This window comes from Acanthochromis polyacanthus, chromosome 5 (assembly GCF_021347895.1).
Source record: "Acanthochromis polyacanthus isolate Apoly-LR-REF ecotype Palm Island chromosome 5, KAUST_Apoly_ChrSc, whole genome shotgun sequence".
In the NCBI taxonomy this organism is placed as follows: domain Eukaryota; kingdom Metazoa; phylum Chordata; class Actinopteri; family Pomacentridae; genus Acanthochromis; species Acanthochromis polyacanthus.
This window is the reverse complement of record NC_067117.1, coordinates 28,853,023-28,878,398: the sequence shown is the minus strand read 5'-3', so window position 1 is coordinate 28,878,398 and position 25,376 is coordinate 28,853,023. Positions and strand designations below refer to the sequence as shown.

Below are 25,376 nucleotides of genomic sequence, written 5' to 3'. Positions count from 1 at the left end.
TTACTCATTACAACTGATTATAGCTGATCAGAACCTTTATATCAAAAGCTGAGTTGTTGCTTTTCACTGCTGTTTGTACAGTACATTTTTGTGTCGGATCTGTAGTAATTTGTGCATTTGTTCAACATTTGCAACATACTTCTATCTGACCTGCTGCAGCTGTGTAGCAGTAAACTGGGCTACTGCAGCACATCATTTATAGCATGCCAGTGGTGGATTACATCTTTTTTTTGGAACAAATTAAATAATTTCATTACAGTTTCTAATCCTATTTAGGATTTGTTGGTTTGACCAGCAGTCAGAGAGCTCATGTCACTTTGGTGTGTGTTCAGTTGACACACTAGTCTGATACACAACAGAAGTGGACATCACTGAAATGTCAAATATTTCCAGACTGCATCACCTTACAGTCACTGGATTAATTTAGCATTTGAGGTTTTGTCTTAAAATAATTCTAACAGTCTCGGTTTTACTATCATAAAAATACAGACCCCATAGTGGAAAATCAGTGCAACAAAGGTCAGCATACCTTTTATCTTTGATATTATTTCATTTTTTTCAACACTTTGTGAGTCCATTTTTATTTTTGCTGGCAACCTCAGTTCTGTTACCGTGTTGCATGAGTTTCTGGAGAGACATTCAGCCGTTCTTTATAGCTGCTCTTTGCTGGAGGGGTTGTGTCGTTCTGCGTTTCAAGTCAGGCGACATTCTTGACCAGATCGTAATTTTCAATCTTTTATTCTTCAGTGCCTCTTTAGTGATTTTGATGGTATGCTTTAGATGGTTGTCATGCTGGAATATTCCTCTCCTGTAAAGCTTCTAGACTTTATTTTTATTCTAAAACGCCAGCAGCTGTGGTTGCCAGAATACTACCGTAAAATTACAGTAAAACATTTTCTACATTTATGGCACAGAAACATATTGATATTGTTCATTTTCCAGTTAAAAAATGTGCTTCATTTCATATTTTCCTGTAAAAAAAAGTTTCAACCTTTAAATATATGAAAATTATATGAAAATGTTGTATAAATTAAAGTTTGTGAAACTTATTATAAATATTGCATAAATATTTCCATTATCAGCACAACAGTTTATATATTTAACATTAAATATGTGTATTTTTAGAAAAAAACTGCAGTTATCGCCGTCATAAATTTTGGAGCATATGTCCGTTATTCACACAAAAGTAAATCAATTTGACTGGTAATGAACTGTAGTTTAGGTATGAAATAAACGCAAAAATTGCCATGTTCCTTGTTATGAAGATTACATCATGTTGCCATTATCAGCACAGCTGTGAAAAACTGTATTCTTTTTTAGAAATAACTGCAATAATTACAGTAATGATGTTAGACATATTACGGCATTTTTCCACCCCCTTAACACCTTTTCAGCCATGCAGCCCATATAATCACACTTCACTGTCAGGACTTTATCAGCATGAGGCCATAGAATCTGATCCCAGAATTCATCAGGTTTCTTTTCATGTTCTTTAGCCCAATTTCTTTTGCAGTCTTAGTCAAAAAGCACTTTCCTGAACGCTGCACTCTGAGGCTGATGTTATGTAATGTCCTTCACATTGTCTGAGTTGTTACAGAACCTCTGATCTGCATTGATAACTCCCTGCACTAACTCTGAAGCACAGATCTTCCTGTTTTTCAGAGCTAGACTGTGAAAGTAACACCCTGTCTGTGGCATCATTCTAGGAGGACGATCACTGCAGCAATGATTAGTGGTACTATGGCTCCTTCTTTACCCGCTGATTACCCCTGCAGCTGAGAAGCCATTATTTTAAGTTGGTTATCGATCTTCCCGTGTCTTTTTCCATCTCTGTGAAGTCTCACAATGAGATTTCAAACCCTATGTCAGTTCTTTTCCATATGGATCCATGATGCAGGCATGCAGGTACACACAGTCCTTAGGTTTAGATCATTTAACATGTAGGTCATATTTCACAGGGATGTAGTCATTCTGTTGCATACTGTGTTAGCTTGTTGCAGCTTGTTTGGGGTAGGCGCTTTAGCGAAACAGTAAAGAAGTGGTTGTTAATAACCGTTGTGTGTTTGTAGCTGGCTTGCTCATGTTAACCAGTGTTGTGTGTACATTTGAGAGTCACCCAGTGGAGACTTGGATAAAATATAACTGTACCTCTGAGTTCAGGACTTGCAATCACTGAGGCTAATGCTAAGCTAACTGTGACTCGTGCAGGCACATGAACATACTGATAATTTCAAAATGATATAAAAATATATTTAAGGCAGCACTGAAAAACCTCTTCTCATCCCGATCTCCTCCTACCCATGTGACTCACGTTGGCAAAACACAAAAACAAATTTGTATTGATTGAACAGTTCATAAATCCAGTCTGAAAAGTGCTTTTCACTCAGTAAAGCTGCGAAGAACCAGATTTCATATTGAAATTATGTCACATTTGCTGTTCTGGGGCATTTTGTCTGTTTCTGTCTACCTGAAGATGTTCATTGATTTATCAACAACATTTTTTACTGCCACTTTAGGAACTTGCAAATCTCAGTATTCTGGATTTGAAAATATCTTGAGTACATCTTGATCTGTTGAGCTGGCAGACTTGTGTTTTTAACCAACAGCAGCAGCCTGCTGTCCATCCAGTACCATTATTTCTAATAATAGCCAAATTGCACCAGGGTTTCCCACCTGCTAAGCTCTGCCGTTGACACATGCCAGCTGTTTTTGTTCCCGATCATGAGTAAATTCCTCCGAACTGATAAATAATGCAATGTGTTACTTTGGCTGCTGAGTTGTTAGCAGTCTAATGGTTTTAAAGAAGAGACAGTAACAGGTAATTGATTACAATTTGCCTGTCTTTATTGGACGTTTATAGTGTAGATCAAAACTATTTCCACATGTTGCCTCTCAGAGTGTCTCCAGATTGATCTGTACTTTGCCTGAGTACGATGGCACTCACTTCAAACCGCCCTTGCTGGCCAGCATTGACAGTATTGATCCACACCTAAGTGCGCCTGAGTTCTTTTTATCCTGTCCCTGCATTGCTCACTACTGCCTCTGAAGATCAAACCAAATATCTAGTTAACATTTCAATTTGTTGTGAGACCAAAGCAATCCTTAAACGGTGGACAAGACTGGAAAAAGTGACAGCTTGTTGAATAATATTAACATCATATCTTCATCACGATGCTACCTGATTTCTACAGAGCTAGCTTTCACACACAATGCATACGACACCAGCGTGTGCCTGATCTGGACCAGAGTCTGGCTTTTCCAAACAAACCGTGGTATATTATACTGTATTTAAAGGTAGCAAACATCCTGAAATTTGGGCTCAAGCATGTTTTAAAACTGCACAGAAAAGCAATTCTGATTATTTGAGTAGTAAAGTCAGCTAGAGATCATTATGTGCGACCAGACCATTCTCTAGCCCTGACACAACACTATGTAGAATGGTCTGACTGCAACGTATTATCATTCTGCTGGTCTTGGGTTTTGCTAAGCAACAGTATCTCCTCAAAATAATGAGTGAAAAGTTTTGGTGGAATGTTTGTATGAAGGTTGGTGAATGCTGTCATTAAAATGAACCATTCATTAGAAATGACAGTAGAGCCTTGAAATATTCCATTATCTGTGAAGTAGGTTGCTCAGACAGATGTTGTTGTTGTTTTTTTCTGTAGTCAAAGGGATGCTGAAAATGGTTACATCTATACAGCCGATAAAAAGGAAAAAGCTGGATGCAGTTTGTGGCCAATGGCAGATTTACAGTTTACATCTGTTGAGTCAGACTAACTACAGAGTGACCAACAGGTATGAAGTGACACCTGCTATTGGAAATCCAAGAACAGAAGCAATGTAGCAATGGAGATACGCCCCTGAACCAGGAGCAACTACTCATCAACCACTTTTCCATCTCATTGCCACTCCATTTTGGACTTCAAGATAAAAAAAAAGTCACCGTGTTTGCTGGAATAATGCTTGTCATTGGTGAGTTATATGACGAATGGAACAGTGTCAGTTCACAGGCATGAGTAAAGGCGGAGTTTCAGTAATTATTCAAATCAGTGGTTTTATTGTCATCACCAAATTGATCAGACAGACGAATATAGTGTCAGAATACATTTTGGCTTTTGTTCTCAACAAATCCAATCCATGGCTTGTAATAAATTCATGTCGATTTCACAAATACATCAACCAAGAATAAATAAATAATCTTCAAATTGGCAAATAAATAGTTAAATAAATTAATAAATACGCAAGTACTTTATGTTACCAACAGAAACAGTTTGAGGTAAATTAAGAGCTAGATGACATATAAAATAATACTGACATGTAAATTATTGCAATTTTTTTTTTAAAAAAAAGAATATAAAATATTTTATATTTGTGATCAACACAGACATTTTGATGAATTTTTCTACATACATGATTCCTGAAGAATTTAAAGTGAGGTTATTGCTTATATCAAAAGGCAGGATTATGATGCATGCATGTGACAAGCCTGAGAAGAGACGAGCTGATCTCTGACTTTATGAACTCTGGAAAAGTGTATCATTTTAAAAAAGGAAAAAGCAACTATTTCCCTTTCAGTCCTCGGAGCTGCAGTCGTCCTCCACGTGTTGCCCTTTGAAGCAGGCCGACTCGTAGTGCTTGTTCAGGTAAGACTTGAGCGCAAAGCTTTTTTGGCAGCGTTTGCAGGAGTAGTGCTTGAAGGCCGAGTGCGTCTGCATGTGGGCGCGCAGGTTGGAGCGGTCAGCGAAGGCTTTGCCGCAGTGGGCGCAGGCGAACGGCTTCTCCCCGGTGTGAGACCTCATGTGGCCCTGCAGGAGCCACGGCCGGCTGAAGGCTTTGCCGCAAACCGTGCACTCGTGCTTCAGGTCGTGGGTCAACATGTGCATGGCCAGCGCCGGCATGGACACGTACACCTTGTGGCAGGTGGGACACTTCCTGGCCTGCTGGCTGTCCAGGCTGCGGTGAGTCTGCTTGTGCCTGCTCAGGTTGGAGGACGTGGCGTAAGACTTTCCACACTCGCTGCACATGTGGCGCCCTTTGGATTTCCCTTTGATGGGGCTGCAGTCCGCCGAGTCAATGCCCTCGCTGTCGTCCGAGCAGCTGTCTCCCTTGTGAGGACACCTCTGGTTGGGCCTCCGGCGGGAGCGACCGTCAGAAATGAGGAAGGCGCTGATGGGGCAGGCCTCCAGCTCCGGACCGCTGCTGTCCGACTCGACTGTGGCGCTAGAAACGGGGCTGTCTGGTTGCTCCATGTCATGGTCGGAAAACTCTTCCCCACTGCTGCTCCCCGAGGAGTACAGGGGCCCTGAGGAGAGCCCGGTCTGCTCATGACTTGACTCCTTTGTGCTCTGCAACACTGAGGGGATGACGTAATCCTGGATGTAGCCTGGGAAAGAAGAAAAAAGAGCGCATTTAATATACAAACATAAAAGATTTAGAAGTGAATAGAAGCTCTTCAGGATCTGAATAACCTCTGATGAAAAGTGGCTTCTTACCACTCGAATGTGAACCTCTACAGGAAGCTATTTGTAAGCGCCAGGTTCAGCAAGCTTTAGAATTGAAATATTAATGAGCCCTTGGTGCCCAAATCAATACCTCCACTCACTCCAACAAGTGCTATCATTTTTTTTTTTAAAAAGAAAAGAAAAAAGTGAAAGGCTCAATATAACACAATGTGCTGACACTGAAAAAAGGGGTCACGGAGCAATAGTGCCACCCAGTACTGATCGATCCACCTGTCGGCACCTCGTAGCAGCAGCAGCAGTCTGGATCTGTGAGGGAGGTGGGAGGCGGGCGAGGAGGGGGCTGGTGATCAAAACAGAGTGTCTCAGCAGCGAAATCCCCTCAATCACTAAATCATTTTAATCAGATCATTCCCCATCTGTGGTGTTTTTGAGAGTGTTCATGAGTATGGTAATGGGGAGATTGAGTGACAGGTGGGGGCTGCGATTTGGCAAAGAAGAGGAAGGGAGGGCTTTGGAGAGAGTGTGAGGGAGGGGGGGAGGAGGGGGAGGTGGGTGGGTTGTCTGATCTTGACAGCAGTCAATGGTATATTGTACCCCCCCCCCCCCCCACACACACACACCTTCGTCTCCCACACACACACCCTCACGAACACACACTCTCACAAAGGGAAGCAGACAGCTGGCATCCTAAATCTGGGGGACAAATGATTCAACTCGAACACAAGATCTGTGATGCCTGGTGTTGTTGGGGGGTGGAGAAGTACGGCTGCTGCTGGTGGGTTTCTCAGGGCCAGTATACACTCAAACACACTACATATTGTTTGTGTTGGAGTGCAGTTCTCACACCCAGTCTCTGTAGAAATCCCACAGATGAAAATCTACTGTCTGCCAGCGTGCTGCTCATGTTGCACTTTATTGAATTACCTGCAGCACTCTCTCTTTTCCAGTCAATACCCATCCCTCTAAAACCCCGTTCCATAGCCTCTCACTGCTCCACATATGGATTGTGTTGCTGCAATCTTACTCCCTGTGGCTATCTAACATCCTGCAGGATCAGATGGAGAAAGATGGAGAGATGAATGGGGTGGAGGGGTAAAGCGAGGAGGGGGAGGAGGTTGGATGATAAGAGGAGAGACTCAAGGGCAACGGCACCATCTAAGGACAACCCTGTCCCATGTGGATATCTGCTTTCTCCTGAGTTTTTTCCCCTCCAGTTGGACCTTGCATCACATTTTGTGCCTAATACCGTGCACATCTCATCACTCGTGTACACAATAGTATTAAATCCAAAGGCTGCCGTGCGATCTGGTTTGAGTATTAAGCTGACTGAGCCGTGACCTGAATACTATTTAGCATCCATCGAGTTAGAAAACAAAAGTCCTGAGGCATACGGAAGGAGGGTTAGCAGCCGGTGGGGGGTTTTTAGGGGGTTTCCAAGAGCAGATTAAAACATGTCTGTTGTTTCAGAATTTCCAAAGACCATGTGCAGCATCAGCCTGTAGTGCAGCAGCAGAAATACACAAAGTAGGAAACTCAACTCACCGTTTTCACTCAGACGCACCGCCAAGTTGGTGGCCGACTCAGTGATGGCATGTGTCACAGTGTAAGAGTCGTCCCAGTGCTGCTGCTCCTGCTGCTCCTGATGATAGTAGCTGGAAGACGAGAAATCGTGAACCTTCGGCTGCTTCACCAAAAAGGAGCGTGGCATTTTCTCTCTTTTTTTCCTTTGATGAAACACTGATTCTAAATCCTCATAGAAAAACACTGTGATGATAATGATAACAAAAAAAAGAACCACTGAGCTTCCGGGCGGCCTTCTTGAAGAGGCCAGGGAAAAAAAAAAAGCAGCTGAGGATTGGTAGAAAAGAAAAGAAGGTGCAAGCAAATCTATCCTGGAATTAAAGCCAGAGGGGGGAGAAGTGAAAGAGAGAAGAAAGCAGCAAAGATAGAGAGAGAGGAGGACAGAGAGGATGGAAGGGAAGATAGAAAGTGGCGAGAGGGAGAGACAGAGGCAGAGAGAGAAGAGAGAGAGAGACGCTGGACTAGCTGAGCTCAGCACTACTGCAGCCTTTTATATGTGGGGCACGAGCCCCAAAGATCAGGTGGTGCTTTGGAAGAGGGAGCTGCTTAGCATTAATCCATCAAACATCCCCGGGGACACACATCAAATTACCACGAGCCGTCTGTGCTTCTGCCTGCATGCACACACACACATGCACGCACACACACACATATACACAAATACACACACACACAGAGCAGCCAACCACCTCCTCCTCCTCCTCCTCTTCCCACATCCTCCTCCTCCTTTCACCCCGTTCGTCTCCCCTCTCCCAGGGAAGGAGAGCAGACAATAGTGGTGCAGAAGCACGTGGGTGACACTACACACAACATCTTGTCCTCCATTGTTTTTCAATGAAGTAGCTAACACAATTTGTGCTGCCCCCCCCCCCCACACACACACACACACCCACACACACCCACACCCATCCTGCCAACCCCACCACCAACACCACCACCGATAATATTTTGTCATCATCATCCAACTCATCAACGGCGAAGACGTGGCATCAGAATGGGAATCAGAGTACAGTTTGGTTTGTGTGTGTTTTCGTCGCGTTACATCTGAGGTGTCTGTGTTTAGATTCTTGTTACGAAGCTGCGTGTGGAACCTCAGTGTGTTCTGTAGTTGTTAGCACTGTGTCCGTGGCAACAGGTATCAAAAACTGTAAGCTGGGGTTGAATTAATGCAACATCTTCAAATTCTTAATTTCGTTCACTCACTCTTTAATGTTCTGATGTAAATATTCTTGTTCAGTTTGTCTGTTCTGTTTATTATTCTAATGCTCCTCTTCCCAATTTCCACATATATATACAGAATAGAATATATTTACTTATAAAATGGGAAAAAAATTAAATAGCATGTTGATTGACATCCATACATTTATTTATATTTATATGCTCAATATGTTCAATTTTACACTGTACTTTATTACTTTCTCTTTATTGTAAACAGATAGCCTAGCCGCGCTAGACCCATGCTCTGAAGATGCAAGGGTCTAGGCACGCTCGATAGCGAGGGAGGCGAGCTAAAAGGTTGTCTTTCAAATCACTCTGCAGCAATTGGGTAGGTATACAACCAATCAACGCAACGAATAGGCTCCTAGAGCACTGGAAATCAGAGGATGCGGTAGTTCGGTGAAGCCTTATTTATACAGTCAGTGGGTGAAGCTCAAGTATATTACAGACATGTTAGCAGAAAGATTATTCAGAGTCGGTGCTAATGGAGCTCAAGGACTGTTGTTTTTGTTGTCAACCCTGGCAGAGAATTAAATTCGTTGCTGTGGGTTGTCTAGCGTGGCTAGGCTAGAAAATAGAAGCAATTTTGCACCTTATTTTTTGTAAATACCAGCATTTTTGGCACATTATTTCTTTGCCGAGCACGATTTGCACGTTTTTTGTAGATTGTTTTACTTACCTATCTTGAATGTAACATGTGAGCTACTGGTGCATAGTTGTGCTGATATTTATAATGAAAATATAGAGTTCCAAGCCTAAGCACAGCACATAAGTAGAAATAATAATAAGAGAGGTGTTTGTGTAGGTTTTATTATATTTCTTCTACCAGCATGATTTGCAAAGTATTTTCCTTGTTTTTCCAAATGTAACGTGTAAGTTGCAGAACAACTTGACTTTCCCCAAAGGGATGGATAAAGTATCTATCTATCTATCTATCTATCTATCTATCTATCTATCTATCTATCTATCTATCTATCCATCCATCCATCCATCCATCCATCCATCCATCCATCCATCCATCCATCCATCCATCCATCCATCCATCCATCCATCCATCCATCCATCCATCCTTCAAACTTGGTGGTTTAATTGTGCATCTGTGAATTATTCCAGTAATAAGACCTGCTATTGTGTAGCACAGTTTTAGAGCTGTAGGTGAGCTGGTGTGCTTAAACTGCACTGTGTAGGGAAAGACTTCAAAATGTGCAACTTTGTTACACAAATTATAGTTTTAATGGTCAAATCAGTGACCACAGTGGGATATTAAAATAACTTTTAACACGTCAAAAGTTCAAAATTCTAGATTATTTTCTTAGAAAGGATCTGAAAAGGAACATGTAGTTTGATACAAAATATAGAGGAAGGGGAAATCATATTTAATGGTTAAGTTTTAAATGTTGTCCAGAGAAAAGCGTACGACAAACTGGACCAACAACTTTTCAAAAATCTTTGGATCTAATGGACCGTTGTCTCTTCTTAAAACTCATCAGTAGGAATTAATCTATTTAGAATGGGGAAACAAATCAACGTGTTTCCTGCAGGAAACGATCAGAAATATTTTGATTTACTGTAAAGAAAATTGCAGAAGCTGTAAAAATTAAAGTTATTATTTTGGTACCAGTGATTTGTATCACAGTGATGCCAGGACATAAAAACTTACCCATTTTAAATAGGAGGGTTGCATCAGGTGACGTGCAGGAAAACAGATTATGTAAGTTCCATTCACATTCTTTAAATGTGCTGGATTAGATAATGTAGTATGTAAAGTCCACCCAGAAAGATGTCCTTTAATCAAACACAGTACAGTTTCCTCTCCAAATCTGACAAATATTTGCAAACGCCTGCAGCTCGAACATTTTCTAATTTTCACCTCCATCCTCTTTATGCTTTCTGGCAGTTTTATGTCTCTCTGAAGGCCCCCCAGCCCTCCACAGAACCATGTAACCCTCATCAGGATTAAAAGGCCCCCACAGTGACTTCCGGCCCGTCGGCTGTGGCAGGTCGACCTCCGGGTGCCTGCTGTGTCACGGGGTCACGTCCTGGTTGGGCGGAGGGATGACGGCAGCTTAAAATCAGGCTGGACGACTCGCTCACAGATGGCTGCACAGGTTCGGTATGACGGGATGATAAAAAGTATCTAATCTCACAGACAGATGTCGGCGGGGGGATTTTTGATTCAGTAACCCCGTACTGTGACATGTTTACAGAGGAGAAATCCTCTCTGGTCTGGGCTGAAGTGGCAGCACCTCAATGATAAGACAAAGAACACCTAAAAATAAACATATAATATAATATATCACACTTTTTTCTGATTAAAAACATGTCACATATGAACGAATGAATGAAAGAATGAATGAATGAATGATTTATTTCGGTTACAGTACTACAGTACAATAATTTAATTTTGTGCATTCAGCTAACAAAGAAGTATTATCCATTCTTACAGTAAACATTCTTTTTTTTCTCACAAAAACAGAAAAGAAAAATGAAAAAAAAGACAAAATTTGACAAGCTTTGTAACCGAAAAAGGAATAGATTGAAGCTGAGGCTTATTTTGTCTATCCTGTACAATCCATAAAATAACCCAGAAAATCTGTAATACAAGAAATAAAAGACAAGAAGAAAAAAAACAGAACTAGATTTACTCAAAGTTATTCTTCTTAATCACTTCACATGTCAGTCATTTTACATTGTAATCCTTAATTGTTTTACCTTTAAATGTTTTTTTGAAACTCAACAGAGATCTACACAGTTTCAAATCATCACTAAGTCCATTCCATAATATAACCCCCAAATATGAAACACATATCTCCATCAGATGTATACCAGTGATTGACTGAAACCTCACAAAAGCTCCAAATGTGTAATAATCAATTACTGAAAATAGTCCCTAATAAATGCACTATTTTCTCCGGTTTGAGTAACATTTTGTCAAAAAGTACAATTTTCTCAAGACAATTTTGTCTTTTTTTTGCATTACGTGTGTCTTATAAAACCTGGCTGGCCATTTTTGACAGAATAACTCAACTAAATATGCACTGAAATGAATAAAATACGAGAAAAATGAGCAGTCAGATGCTCAGATAGATGCCCTTTATTGCGTTTATTTTCACTTGGAGAATCAATATGGTGCAGCTGAAACAGAAAGTAGGTCTGTAAACTCTGATGGATGAACACCACCAGCTAGTTTGGACAATAAATTGACTGTTTATTGTCTTTCAGCTAAGCTAACCTGATAATTTGTATGTATTTGTGACATTATGTGACTGTTCATGGTTGTTGCACCTACTTTTCTGATGCTTCTGAGCTTACTTTGGTGAGTAAAGTGTTATCAGCTGGTAAAACTAGTGGTTTATTAACTGACTGTTCTGCTTTTATGATTCTTTAAAGGTGTAATTTCTGTAGTAAGACACAAAGAGAGACTGCACAGAGCCTGAGCGTTCTGCTAGAAAGAGATCTGGTCATTGCAGTTCTTGTGCATGCTACTGACTGCTGCTGAGTCTGATTAAATGCATGTTAAGTAGCGCTGCAGAGAATGCGCCCAGAGACCGTCTATGTAAGCCTGTAGAGCTGTGATAAGTGAGATAATTTGTGTTAATCACATCCAGTCATTAGAGAGCCATCTGAAAAACAAACGCAGGTCCTTTTTTCTGAGACGTCTTTTCAGCACCTCCACACACACAAAAAAAATCTCCCACTTCTGCAATCTGACAATGAGTCAGCTGCACTCGCATGAATGAGAGTGATTGTCTCTTTTCTTTTAATCAGCACTTAGTGAGCGATGAAAAGGAGAATTTCCCCTCTTCACTCGGCGTGTTTTTTCAGGGGTTGATTGTGGTTAGCTGCGGAGGGCGACTTGTGATTAATGTTCCAACACATTTCCCTTTTTTCCCCCCTTTAAACCGAGCAGTTTTGTGCAAACGGTGTGAGGAACGCTCCGCAGAGATTTGTCTCACACACCGAAAAATGACAAAACGCCTCCAGTCAATTTGAAAGTGACTGGTTAAAGTCTCGCACAATCAGCCACGTCCACACCACTTCCCAGGACGAGAGGTCAGCGGAGAAGATGGGGAGAAAATTCCCGAGCTGACTGACAGCGGATGGAGAGGGGATGCTAAGAAGGGCAACGGGGAAACCAAAAAAAGGGGGGAGGAGGCGTTGTACAACTGCATTTTAATCTAGTCAAGACCTCAATCCTGATAAAAGGAATCTGTCCATCTCTCTCTTTTCCATTTTGGGGGTCATCAATCACATGTGTCACTGGCCTCTGCTCTGGTTGATGTCAGAGTCTCTGGGGAGAAGCAGGCACAAGCTACAGATGCTGTCTGAAATGGGAAAAACCAGATGAAGAGAAAATATGGTGGATGGAAAGGATGACGACACGCCTGATGGCAGCTGAAGCTCCATGACAGATTGCGAAACAACAGGTTTATTTATGTTCAATACAAATCTAAAAAAAAAAAAACACACATTACAGATATGCAAAAAAAAGCAACCTTTAAGAAATAGTTAGTGAAGTGAATTGAGTGTTAAGGAGCTGGATTCAGGCTGTAGTGGGACAGACACAGCATTAAGGCTTAAGACAGGTTTCTAACATGCTTCTGTTCTGTGTGTTTGGTTAAACAGAAGCAATTTGTTGTATTAATGGAATTGAGACTCCATACATTGTTAGTTAAAGCACCTACAGTCACCTATAGATACTTTCTGTTGAACTTCTAGATCTTTGGTGTCAATCTTATTTTAGTTCAGGGACCACATACAGGCTGATTCGATCTCAAGTGGGCCACACCAGTAAAATCATAGCACAATAATCAATAAATAATGACGACTCCTAATTTTCCATTTGTCTTGGTGCAAAAAAAGAGAATGTTCTGAATATGATCGCATTTAATGAAATATCTTCTTGCAAAACATTATGAACAACCTGAATTTTCTCAAGAAAAATAAGTTCTATTTCAACAACATTATGTCTCGATTTATCATTTACACATTATAAACAAGAAAAGCGCTCAGAAATCACAGCAACATAGAATGTGTCCATTTAATAGAGATGTACCCACATACAAAATGACCTTACGCTGAGCACAGGTGTGTGTTATGCATGTGTACGTTACGCACAGATGCCAAATCGTGTGACCTAAATATGTAGCAGGTGGTAGGAATTGATGGGGCTTGGAAACACCCCTACAATTTAATCAATTGTTCCTTGTATCATTTTTGACAGATAAGTTCCGATAAGTCTGCAGTGGTGGATTTGTAGTAGGATCGCACTCATCAGCAGGCAGAACGTAGCATTCACTTGTTGTCATGGTTACAGTGACACTGTGCAGCTATCTCGCAGTAAGAAATCCTTAACAAATCCGTGGATCCAGACTATGGGAATGGCTAGTGTGACGTCACGGACCACTTCCGTGTCCTACGCCGCGGCGCACCGAATGAAAACACAATGGCAGTAGCGAAAGAACCGGTCACCTTTTTCACTGTGACATCTTATTTTGCGGATTTTCCGAAGTCGGTAAAGCGAGGTCTTAACTCTTACAACTCAAACAGAGTTGTAAATGTTAGTGTGCTGGCAGGTGGTTTTAAAGGGAAAGTGCAGGCGTCAATGAAAAAGAAAACGTACAGTGTTGAGGTGAGTAGCTAAGTAGCGTAAGCTAGCAAACACAGGATGTCAGAAATAAAGCTAGCTTTATCATCTGTGTGAGGTTAAATGTCGTTTACTTGGCTTTGTTAGAGCTGTTATGTTAGATTAGAAAATTTTGAGTTAACTCAAGAAATGTCTATCATGCTCAGTTTGACAGCTCACATGGCAGCACACTCTAGGGCTAACTTGTGCCGGGAGCACATGGCTAATTTGCATATGTAAATAACTACACATCTCTTTACACTAATCATGAATCCATAACAGTTAAAATAATCTTAGCCAAACATTTTTAGCAAGTCAGTCCAAGTATTGGACTCAATTAAATCCAAGTCACATAGATCCATATCCTAGTCAAGTCGAGTATTTTGGGCAGATTGGTCAAGCAAGTCCAAGTCCCCAAAACCGGGACAAAAGTCTCCCTCGGCAGACTTTATTCTTGTAAATTAAAAGTATAAACTTATTATCAGAGACTTCAATCTCGACCACTTTTAGTTTCTTTTGTAATGTGGCCCAAACACTCATCTTAACACAAAAAATAACATGATTCAAGCGGCTAATACTAGCTAGCGCATGTTAGCTCCCGGCGCTAAATGTATTTTCTAAGATTAGAAATCCGATTTACCTTATCAGTGTCAGCCATCTTCTCTTCTCCTTTTCGTCCAGAGGAAAGCGGTAGAAAGATATCATTTTATTTACATCATTTCTATTGTTGCAACACAGGACATAACACAGCACCATTATATCGTTGGTTTGGTAGGACACGGAAGTGACGTTTTTGGACACGATGACGTAGTTACTAGCCATCCCCATAAGCCCCATCACTGCCAAAATCTAATGAGGTGGTCCTTGTGTCATTTCTTAGCTTCCCTGAAAATTTCATCCAAATCCCTTAGTCTATTGTTGAGTAACACGGACAGAGAGAATCACGTACGCTGATCGTCACAGAACTCCGCTGCATTTGTTGGTGGAGTAATTGCCAATCACAGTGTATCTACAAAGGCACAAAACTTTTATAGTCCCAGGTATCTGGAACTCAACAATATAGTATTTTACTTTATGATCAAAACAACTTGTCAAAATCTAGAAATATTTGAAACTCAATTTTACAAATTTACGAGTTGCAGTTAATGTGTTCTCTGTAATTTTTATCCTTTGCAATGTCATCTAGCGGGGTGTATTGGATTCTCTGGAGAGCCGGTTTTGCCCCATGGGCCATATGTTTCACACCCCTGTTCTAGAGGTTATGTGAGAAACCATTGTTTGTTTCAGCAAATTGACCAAAATTACACATAATTACATCCATGCCATGATGCTTTCTAGTGGCTGTAGTGATTATGAAACCAGTAAGGGGGAAGTCAAGTGATGATATTGAGCCACAGAGTTGGGGAGGAGGTCGGGGTGGATGGACGGATCCATAATATGACCAAAACTGTGTGGCTGTTACTACAACCATGAAGGTGCTCTAACCTTAATAGACTACTTATTTCTCTTTGTTTTCTCTGAGTTTTGTCACCACACAATTGCCGGTGGATAACCTGTAGAGCAGGAAATAGCTCCAACATGAGAGATAAAGTGCCTTCAGTAGTGTTCAACGGCTTTAAAGGTGTCAGCTTTGATTGATGTTTCTGCTTCAGTCTTCTGTTTAGAAATTACAGTGCTTTAGTAATGTATTGATCTATTACAAAGACCGTAATCTTCTGGTTTACAATGATTTACAATACAATGCACAAAAAACATATTAACGTAGATGATTATTTGTTATGGCTGCACAGTGGGGTAGTGGTTAGCACTTTCGCCTTGCAGCAAGAAGATCCCTGTTTCGAATCCCGGGCTGGGCCTGGGATCTTTCTGCATGGAGTTTGCATGTTCTCCCTGTGCATGCGTGGGTTTTCTCCGGGCACTCCGGCTTCCTCCCACAGTCCAAAAACATGCTGAGGTTAATTGAAAACTCTAAATTGTCTGTAGGTGTGAATGTGAGTGTGATTGTTTGTCTGTATATGTAGCCCTGTGACAGACTGGTGACCTGTCCAGGGTGTCCCCTGCCTTCACCCGAGTCAGCTGGGATAGGCTTCAGCACCCCCCGCGACCCTAGTGAGGATAAAGCGGTGTATAGAGAATGGATGGATGGACTGATTATTTGTTATTCATTAATTATTTAGCTTTTTGTAAAATATATTTTTGTACATGTGCTTGAAATCAATATTATTTTTTAAAAAGCACAAGTTAACAACAAAAAAGTGGCACAATGAAGACCAAAAAAGTCCATTCCCCTTGCTGACTATGGTACTCCCCAGATAATTAGGGGTTAAAGTGTAGTAATATGTGAAAATAACCTGAAGAGGGCTGCACAGGTGGGGAGACAGAAACCTCACAGACAGAATTTGCTCTGATAATACCAAATCTATTTGCTGATTTGTTAGTTTTTTACGTAATCTGACAGAAACAGCCTCTTTTGTCTTCTATTCTGTGGCCATTTACAGGAAGTCGATGTGTGCAAGGACATTGTCTTGGCATGTAGAGAACATTTCTGTACAAAGTGTCTTCTGCAGCCTGTAAAAAATGATCATGCAGCACACATTAGTGAAATAAGCCAGTCTATCGCCCCACGGTCCCCCGTCCTGGTGTCCTTGGCACCTGGTATTGATGGAGACCTTCGTGTCGCCTCGCGTGGATTCATTTTTCCTCGGACGCTTGACTTAGATTTCGCCCTGCCAATAATACTGCATATTTCTGGCCTGGTGGGGTCCGCACCGCTCTGTTCAATACACAATCAACTGATGGTGTCATTGGGGGTGACATTGTCTCTACAAGTGTCATTCGTGGCCTTGAGAGCACTTACGCTAAATGGCTCTTCACCAAATAGCCCTTCAGCGCCGGCCAGTTCAATTGCACTGTCAAATGGAGAATTACCTGCCGCGGGGTCCCAAATGGGAGCTCTGGCTTGATAAAGGACGCGAGGAATCATCTAGGCTAATGTTCTCGCATTAAAGGAGCTCGTTTCGCCCCAAGTGAGAGATTGAGGTTGAATTGCCACATCTGCATGAATGGGGGGACGTCTGAAGCACCGCAGGTTCGTCTTAATTGAAAGGCACGTGTCTGTGTGTTTTGAGGTTGGTGACCAACACATTTCAGTGGGTTCCAGCTGTAGCCTCACAGAAACAGACCGCCAGCTCATTGTTCGGGGGGCTTGCGAGGAAAAGTGAGGTGGGGACGTCGGGGGGTGTTTCAGTAGGTGGGGGCCTCTCGCCCTCACACACCCTTTGTCGAGCAGCCATCTGCTGGGGTTTCATAATGACTCCGAGGGCGAGCGCATGCGGGAGGGGAGGCGGAGGAGCCGGACGAGGGGAGGGGGCTGCATTCCGTCACCTTACAATCATCCACACCGCAGAGCCACAATGGGCCAGGCCAAGCCGGGCCAGGCCACAGGAGGCTGCAGACGCTCTGTCGCACCGGGAGAGAAATTTACGGCTCCGGTGACCCCACTCAGATGACTCTCCATTTCCCAAACACTCACTCTGGTTTATTGCTCATTTTGTTAAGGAGCGGGAGGCTTTGGAAGGCTGAGCACATCTAAAATCGGCCTGTCAACATTTCAAAGACAGGTTTTTGTGTGTGTGTTTGTGTGTATTTGTTTACAGAGTAGGTGCATTTTTGTTCACTAAGTGTTGTGTAGTTTTGAATTTGCACATTAGAAAAAGGAGGAAACAGCCAAAACGAGAGAAAAAATGTGAACATATGTGAAGCTCAGGAAAGGGGATAGTGCAAACATTTAAGAAATATCAACTGAAAGCATAAAAATAAACCACAAATATATATAAGTACTAGTTCACATTGTCCAAAGTCCTCTGGATGTGGAAATAACAATAATGCACATATCAATGCATTCTAAAGAAATTAGTCACTTTGTTGTCTGAATAAAATCCACATAAGCTGGAACAAACCTAATAATATTCTGTTTCTTAAGGATATTTAGTGCTTCAACAGGAAATACCATATTTTATGATGCAATATACGCCTTTATTAATCATGTAGAGGAGAATTTTGCATTGTTACAGCAGCAGCAGCAGTAGTAGATAGTGCAGATATTCAGGAAATATAAGTTAGAAAACAGATAAATAAACCAAAAATATGCATAAATACTAGTTCAGATACTTCAAATTCCTCAGGATATGTAAACAATAATACTGCACATATCAATGGTGGTGCACAGACTCTTTCATGAGTAGAAATATTGATAGAAAAGTGTTAATTTGGCACAGAATTGTCCATATAGAGTACATTTTCACACATTTCTTCTCGAAGATTCTGAAATTTCTCAAGATAAATAACATTTTACAGGCAAAAATAAAGTGATTTTTAGTGCAGAGATAAACATTAATACCAAACAAGTGTGAATGAATAACAAGATAACTTTAGACTGAACTGAATTATTGCACATCTCAATGGTACTGACAGATTCTTTCTTGAACAGACGCATATTGCACAGGTTTCTCTACATTTGACATTAATTTCACTGTTTGAGGTTTGACTGGAGCACTTACGGTTGCATCATCTCATTTCATGTCGCTCTTCTGTGATGGTTTAATCACACCTGACAGGAGAATTAGTGCCACCACCTGTTTATGCCGACAAACAAACTCCTGTTATTTGAATAACTGAGTGGAAGCAGCCTGAAAGGAAAATCACTTCCCTAAAAGACATGTTTATATTTAGCTTGAATGAAAGTACTTCATTTGCAACACTGGTGCTTTTTTATTGCAATGGAGTAATGAAAATGCAAACATTTTATGCTTTTAGGGGCCTTTTCAATGTTTAAAATAGCTATCATTGATATTTACACTGTAATTTTACAGATTTGTTTTCACACATTGTTCTCTTTTTTTTTTAAATCTGCAAAAATATGGCTAATATAAAATAACATTGCAAACCTGTGACTGTGAATACCCTTTGAATGTTTTTTTTTTTAACAAAGGACACCAAATTGGTAACATTTGTCAGCAGTTTTGCTGTTAATGAGCTTCAGCGGTAGGAAGGAAATGGTTAAACCTGGATGAAACTAAAATCAGCATCATCAGCTGAGCTGGTCAGACTGGGTTAGCAGGTTGTCACTGCACTGCGATTTACAGTTAAACTGGAGGACTGGAGCATACAGGAGGAAACTCATCTGTGTTAAACATTTAGCTACTGGACTTAAAGCAGCTTATATGGAATATGTATTATTTCTTACTATGCTGTTTAGCGTTGCAACTCATGGTTGTTTTTTGTATTAAGGACTAATCTGATAATTATTTTCTCAGTAAATGTATTGTTTGGTTTGTAAAAAGAAAATGTATACATACCAGATCAGCAGTGACTCCTTTATATTGCTTTATTTATACAAAGTGCAACAATATTTGACATCAAACCTGCCCAAAAGAGAAACAGCAAGTCCATTACCGTGTTTAATCCATGATAAAACATCATATTTAATAAGCAACATGTGCTTTGTAAAAACATTAATTTGTAAAAAGAAAAAAGAATAGTTGTCAAAAAAGTCTAATTAAAATGTCCAGTCTTTCTATATGAAATGTAAAGAAGTGAATGTACTTAGTTCATTTAGCCACAGACACAACCAACCTTAACCTTTTATGTCAAAGAGAAACGGTAACTAGAGATGGATAAAAAAGTGTAGATGACACGATGTGGAAGAATTTAAGTGTTGATTGCCATGCTTGTGCTGCTGCCATTTCTGGTAAGAATCTGACACTAGTTCTTGTAGGACCTAAGCAACAGCGTTTAATAAAAAAGCTTCAACAGCCCAGTGTTGGAGAACATAAGTTTCCAACAACTGCAGGGATTCTGGAAAAGTACAGTAATGGAAGTAAAACAAAGTCTGAATGTCGATAACCAAGTAGATCTACGGCTTTTTTTAGTTCCTAAAGAGATAAACAATAAAGAGCAAATGTATATTTTACACTTTCTCCAAATGTTTGCAGGGAAAATGATGACTGGAATCAAAATACTCCCAGCAGTGGATTCAAAACAAATCTACACAACAAACGATATGACAATACAACTGCAAATAAAGATTAAAAACTACTTAGTGGCGTTATATCTGACGTTATGACTTTTCACACAAGAAAATGTGACCTGAGCTTCATAGTATTTGTATCTATCCTGTCAACAAACATGAAGAGATGTGTAAAACTGTTTGAAAAATTAATACTTTTGAGAGAGAATTATTTTTTCTGTCCCATGGTTTTGGAATCTTCTTTTTCATTTCAGCCCATTAATGTGAGTATAGGAACCATGTGCTCGCCATAAAAACACAAATCACACTGAGCAAAAATCGGTCTCATTTAGCTAATTGGCATCGCTCTGCATGGGGCTGTGTGTGTGTGTGTGTGTGTGTGTGTGTGTGTGTGTGTGTGTGTGTGTGTGTGTGTGTGTGTGTGTGTGTGTGTGTGTGTGTGTGTGTGTGTGTGTGGTGTGGGAGTTTGTGTGCCACCGACCATCTGACACCTCACACAACTGGTCTGCTCCCCCCAACTCACCACCATCATCCCCTGTGCTTTACATGTGAATGTAACAAATAGAGTGCAATCAGGCCACTGGAGTTAATTATCAAGATGCTCTATGAATGCAGATATTCCAAATGATAATCAGGGAGTATACAAGAACATAAACCGAACAAAGTGAAGGCAAAGTTAGATAAAGGAAGTTATATAAGAAAGACTGATATCTCATTTCAGGCTGACCTTTTGCTCTGCTAGTAAGTGTAAGTCTTTCTTTTGTTCCGTCACTAAAAATGACAGAAACATCAAGTGTAAATGTTACGAAATCTCCAATTAGATCCTCCTATATAGTCACTTAACTTTTCTTTGCTGCTTCATTCAGTCTACGTCAACCTGAAAACATTTTCACTGTAAAAATGCACATCTTCTGCTATGTATCCACACTACTACAAAGTTTTAGGACCTCGAAAAAGAAGTCTTTTGAAAACGCTGAATGCAGAACAACTGGTCTACCTTCCAACTGTCACCAACTGAGAGGTTTGCCTTCCAGCTCAGGTCCGTCTCCACCACAGTAACCTGGTACAACACCTGCATTAGTGCAGACGCTGCACCAATCGGCTTGTCCATCCCACTCGACATCCCGAGTTAATTAAACTCCTTCACTTGGGGCGGAAACTCACCTCCAACCTCAAAATCCTTGGAGGTTCTGACTATAATTCTTGACACTCAAACCACCCCAGTGTGCTAAAGGTAATATCCTGATGAAGCCTACAGACATTTGTCTTCTACAAAAAGCACTCTGAGGTTACCAGCATGGACACTCTCCTCACCCTGGCTGGAATGTCACCAACAGGAATGGAGATAATCCTGGTGGAGTCCAGCACCAACCGGAAACATGTTTGGCTCTTGTGTGAAGGATCCAAAAAGCTCTCATTTTAGTTAGACAAGGATTGCATAGTTCTTTGCTATGACCCTGGTACCCTGTGTTTTTGCAGTGTCCACCACAAGGTTCACCTAAAGGTACGATTGTAGGCCTTCTTCATGGATGGTCAAAATCTGATTACCCTTTCAGGAACTCCAGGTAAAGAGCTGTTCCACTGGTCCACAGCCAGAATAGAATCCTCATTCTTTCTCCTCAATTTGAGGTTTCACACTTAACCGACATATAGGAATGCCTACTATTCATAAAGTGACAAATCTGTAAATATTTGCAGCACAATAAGTGGAATATGTAAAGAAACATCCCTAGACATGATCAGTGGTTAAACTACAACACCAACACCCACATATAGAGTGCACATGATTGGTCTGGTGTGTTAGTAAGCATGGAGAGTAATACTGAAACTAAGAAAGAATGGAGATAATTTTTGTTTTAAAACATAGGGATGTAGCCTTTGTTGATACCATTATATGAAGTCTATGCCTCTACACACTGAATCTGATCTTGCTGTTCATGGCCAAAGCATTGAGGGTTAAAAACAACTGAAATTAAACCTGTTCAGTGGTTTCACTGCATACCTGTCTGGTGGAAAAACTGGTAGATCTGCCTCTTTACTAAGGGCCTCCCTGTGACTCATGGCTTAAGTCAAACACAAAATGGTGGCTTAGAAAAGTTTGTACTGTCAATTAATTCAGTTATAAACAGAAATAAAATGCACGGCTCATATACAAAACTGGTCCAGAATTACAGGATACAAAACCAGTAAGTTTGTACAGGAAAGTCCTAAAATGGATGGATGGATGGATGGATGGATGGATGGATGGATGGATGGATGGATGGATGGATGGATGGATGGATGGATGAATGGATGGATGGAGGATGTATGTATGTATGTATGTATGTATGTATGTATGTATGTATGGGTGAATGGATGGATGGATGGATGGATGGATGGATGGATGGGTGAATGGAATAAGATCAATATTCTGTAAAAGTAGTGGGAAGCTCCATATACTGTTTATATACATAACAAAGTCCAAAAGCAGACTAGAAATAAGCACACCAGACATCAAGCTTTATTCAAAAGTATTTTTAAAACTGAAAGAGAATTTGCAGCATAAAAAAGGAAAGACTCCAATAAGATAAAGTCCTGTGAGAATCAGTCTGACTTGTACCATCTCAGGGGAAAAGGAGCATCTCTAAAGTACTTCTTAGGAGACTGAAAAAGGACAAGCTGTTCTAGTGGCTTTGGGCCTTTTCCACATATAGATGGGTAGTTCTTTTAATGCAGTTTCTTCTATGTATTGTGAGCTTCTTTGCATAAAAATGAACCTTGAGGAAAAATCCTTCCAGAGTAAAGATTTTTTGAAGCTCAGTTTGCAGTGCAGACAAGGAGAAACTTTAGGAAATTAAGTTGTAGATATTCTCATTCACTTCCTGTTTGGGTCATATCAGTCACTCTATGCTTCCCTGGTTCATCACAACCCATCACTTGACTCTAAAACTAAGCAGCCGAGTGCTCAGGGCACCAACAAACAAACTTTCAATTAAAAGATAACCCATTCTAGCACCTCAGCCTCAGCCACATCCATGACAAAGACAATCCTGCAGTGGATCAAACCCACACTGAAACATGTTGCTGGGAAAATTCAAGTCTGCTGCTGGACATCTGCAGTGAATCGACTCCACCCTGACCAAGGAGAAATAGCGCTCCATTGTACCGAGACATGTGGAAACATGTAGAGAAGGATTCATATTGTAGCAGGAAAATGAACAGAAACACACCTCAGTGTTTTGTCTTGAAGACCAAAGAAGACCAATGAGTGTCGTGGGCTTTCCTCCACAGTCAGCTGACCTCAAACCCACCAAACATTTCCGGAGAACTTGAGCCTAAGAAAGTCAAACATTTCTGACATGAAAAGAAACTGCTGGAGTCAATGCAGGCCAAGTCATTGAAAAAGGAATCAGATAAATACTGACCGATTCTAAAAGTCTGAAAATGCAGAATAGAAGCACCTTCACAAATGGTTTCAGACCTTTGGACCCCAAAGTATTTTCCTCTGATGACTGTTGAGCTGCTCTGCGATGGATTTGTCCGATGGGTGAAGTTCTGGATGGCTGGCCGCCCTGTTCCAACAAGACTGCAATGTCAGCAAGGAGGTAGAGTAATGATGACCTGGTGATATCGGTCTTCGCTTTATGGTCCCTGAGGGTCTTTTAATGACATTCGCAAGATAGGTGGAGTTACCAGCAGGCCTTTTTCCTGCCATGATATAAAAACACTGAATCCTGCACAACGCATACTGTGGTGATAAAACAAAAAAAGCCTTCTTCCAATGACAACAAACCTGCTGAGAACACACAGAGCAACCTTAAAAAGCAGATCTATGATGACAGTCGGTCTGGAAACAGCAGCTCCAGGAGACACATCGGCCTCCTCAGATTAGAAGAAACTACACATGGACAAGTTCAGAGGTTAGAAGTGTTGTTAGAGTGATGTGTGAAAGAATCATGCAGCTTAATCTATAAAGTTTTTCTTTCAAATGTACTTGTCTTTGAAGTACATGTATTTTAATCAGGCAAAAAAATACAGCACATTTCTGCTTTTATACACCACATGTGCAAACAATTCAGAACAATATATTTGGTGTTGTTATTAAAATAGATGAAAATCTGTCAGAATTTTATGTTTGTCTGTATTTTATATTTGTAAAAACAGTTGCACTACAATATACGTACTGTGGATCCTACCTCTATGGGAACACAAACCATAATGGCACCAGCATAAGCTAGTAGACAGTATGGAAGTCATGTGTAAACTGGTTATAACTCTGAGATAATAAGAGAAGACTGTATCATCAGAACTAATCTGGTTTACATCCATATGAGGGAATTGGATCCTGATACATACAGTAGTGTGTGCAAAGGTTTTGTGATTTTGGTTCAGACCACATGTTTTTTGTTGTTCATTAGCACCTGTTTTCTGTTTAATGTTGCATTTTTAATCTGGAAAGCGCTCCGTTCTATTGTTATTTGACTTGAGAACATAAGTTCACTTCATTGGTCATTTCAATAGTGTGGTGATGTACTACTTATGGACAAATCTGTGCAATCTTTAAACTTTTTACCAATATTTCTACTCATAAAGAATCTGTGCAACACCACTGATATCTGCAGTATTGTTATTTACATTTCCAGAGGACTTTGGACAATCTGAACTTGTATTTATGCATATTTTTGGTTTATTTGTCTATTTTGTAACTGATATTTCCTATATATCTGCACTATTCATTACTACTGTTGCTGTAATAATGCAAAATTCCCCACGGTGGGATTAATAAAGGCTTATATCAAATCATAAAAAATGATATTTCCGATCAAAGCACGACATACCTAACATCCTTGGGAAACAGGATATGATTAGGTTGATGCAGCTCTTGTGGATTTTGATTTCCAACAAAAAACAAAACTAATTTCCTCTGAAAAGTCAAAGCAACATGTTGTTCTCATAGGTTTTAAAAAAAAACATGATTTGGACATAGCAGAGTCCTAATTTTTAACAGTTATAATCCATTTTCGGTGGAACCTGCTTTGCTGCTTGTGCAATACTCCAGTGGTGAAATAATTAGTGTCAGAGAAACACAATGATGCTCATTTTCTGACATATTTCTCATTGAACATCTGTTAATAATACAGAGGTTGTGTTCAGGGACAGAGGAGAACCACTGGTTGCTGAGGTAGCATGAATCGACTTCTTAGTCCTTTTTATCCTCAGTGTGTCAGAAAGGCTCAAATGTGAATGACAAACAGTCACAATTATACTGATTGACCATGTTGTCTTCTATTTATTGCCTTTATTGCAGCACTGACCACCTCAAAGCTGTTGCTGCTTTTGTACATCGTGCAATATTGTTATTATACTGTTATTGTTCACCTTACCTTAGCTTTATGTCTACCTTAGTTTTGTATCCTTTGTCCTGTTTTGTTCATTATACATATATACACTACCAGTCAAAAGTTTGTACACACCTTCTCAT

At 40.5% G+C, this 25,376-nt stretch overlaps 1 protein-coding gene and 1 long non-coding RNA gene across 2 annotated transcripts in view; one reads left to right on the top strand and one right to left on the bottom strand.

Annotated features, from left to right (window-relative positions):
* The window catches only part of LOC127534111 (uncharacterized), a 41,252-nt gene that overhangs the window by 13,864 nt on the left and 2,012 nt on the right, over positions 1-25,376 (top strand). The window lies entirely within an intron of this gene.
* Positions 4,035-7,677, bottom strand: LOC110960811 (transcriptional repressor scratch 1-like). The gene is made up of 2 exons (XM_022208190.2): positions 7,005-7,677; positions 4,035-5,383 (listed from the first exon to the last, which is right to left on the bottom strand). Exons 1-2 carry the CDS (start codon positions 7,168-7,170, stop codon positions 4,572-4,574), a joined length of 978 nt encoding a protein of 325 aa, XP_022063882.1. The 5' UTR covers positions 7,171-7,677; the 3' UTR covers positions 4,035-4,571.

Bases quoted from the DNA above. Each gene is read 5' to 3' on its own strand.
- LOC110960811 (XM_022208190.2), bottom strand. From the start codon at position 7,170: ATGCCACGCTCCTTTTTGGTGAAGCAGCCGAAGGTTCACGATTTCTCG. The intron at 5,384-7,004 runs GTGAGTTGAGTT...CTTCTTTCCCAG, and splicing joins GGTGCGTCTGAGTGAAAACG to GCTACATCCAGGATTACGTC.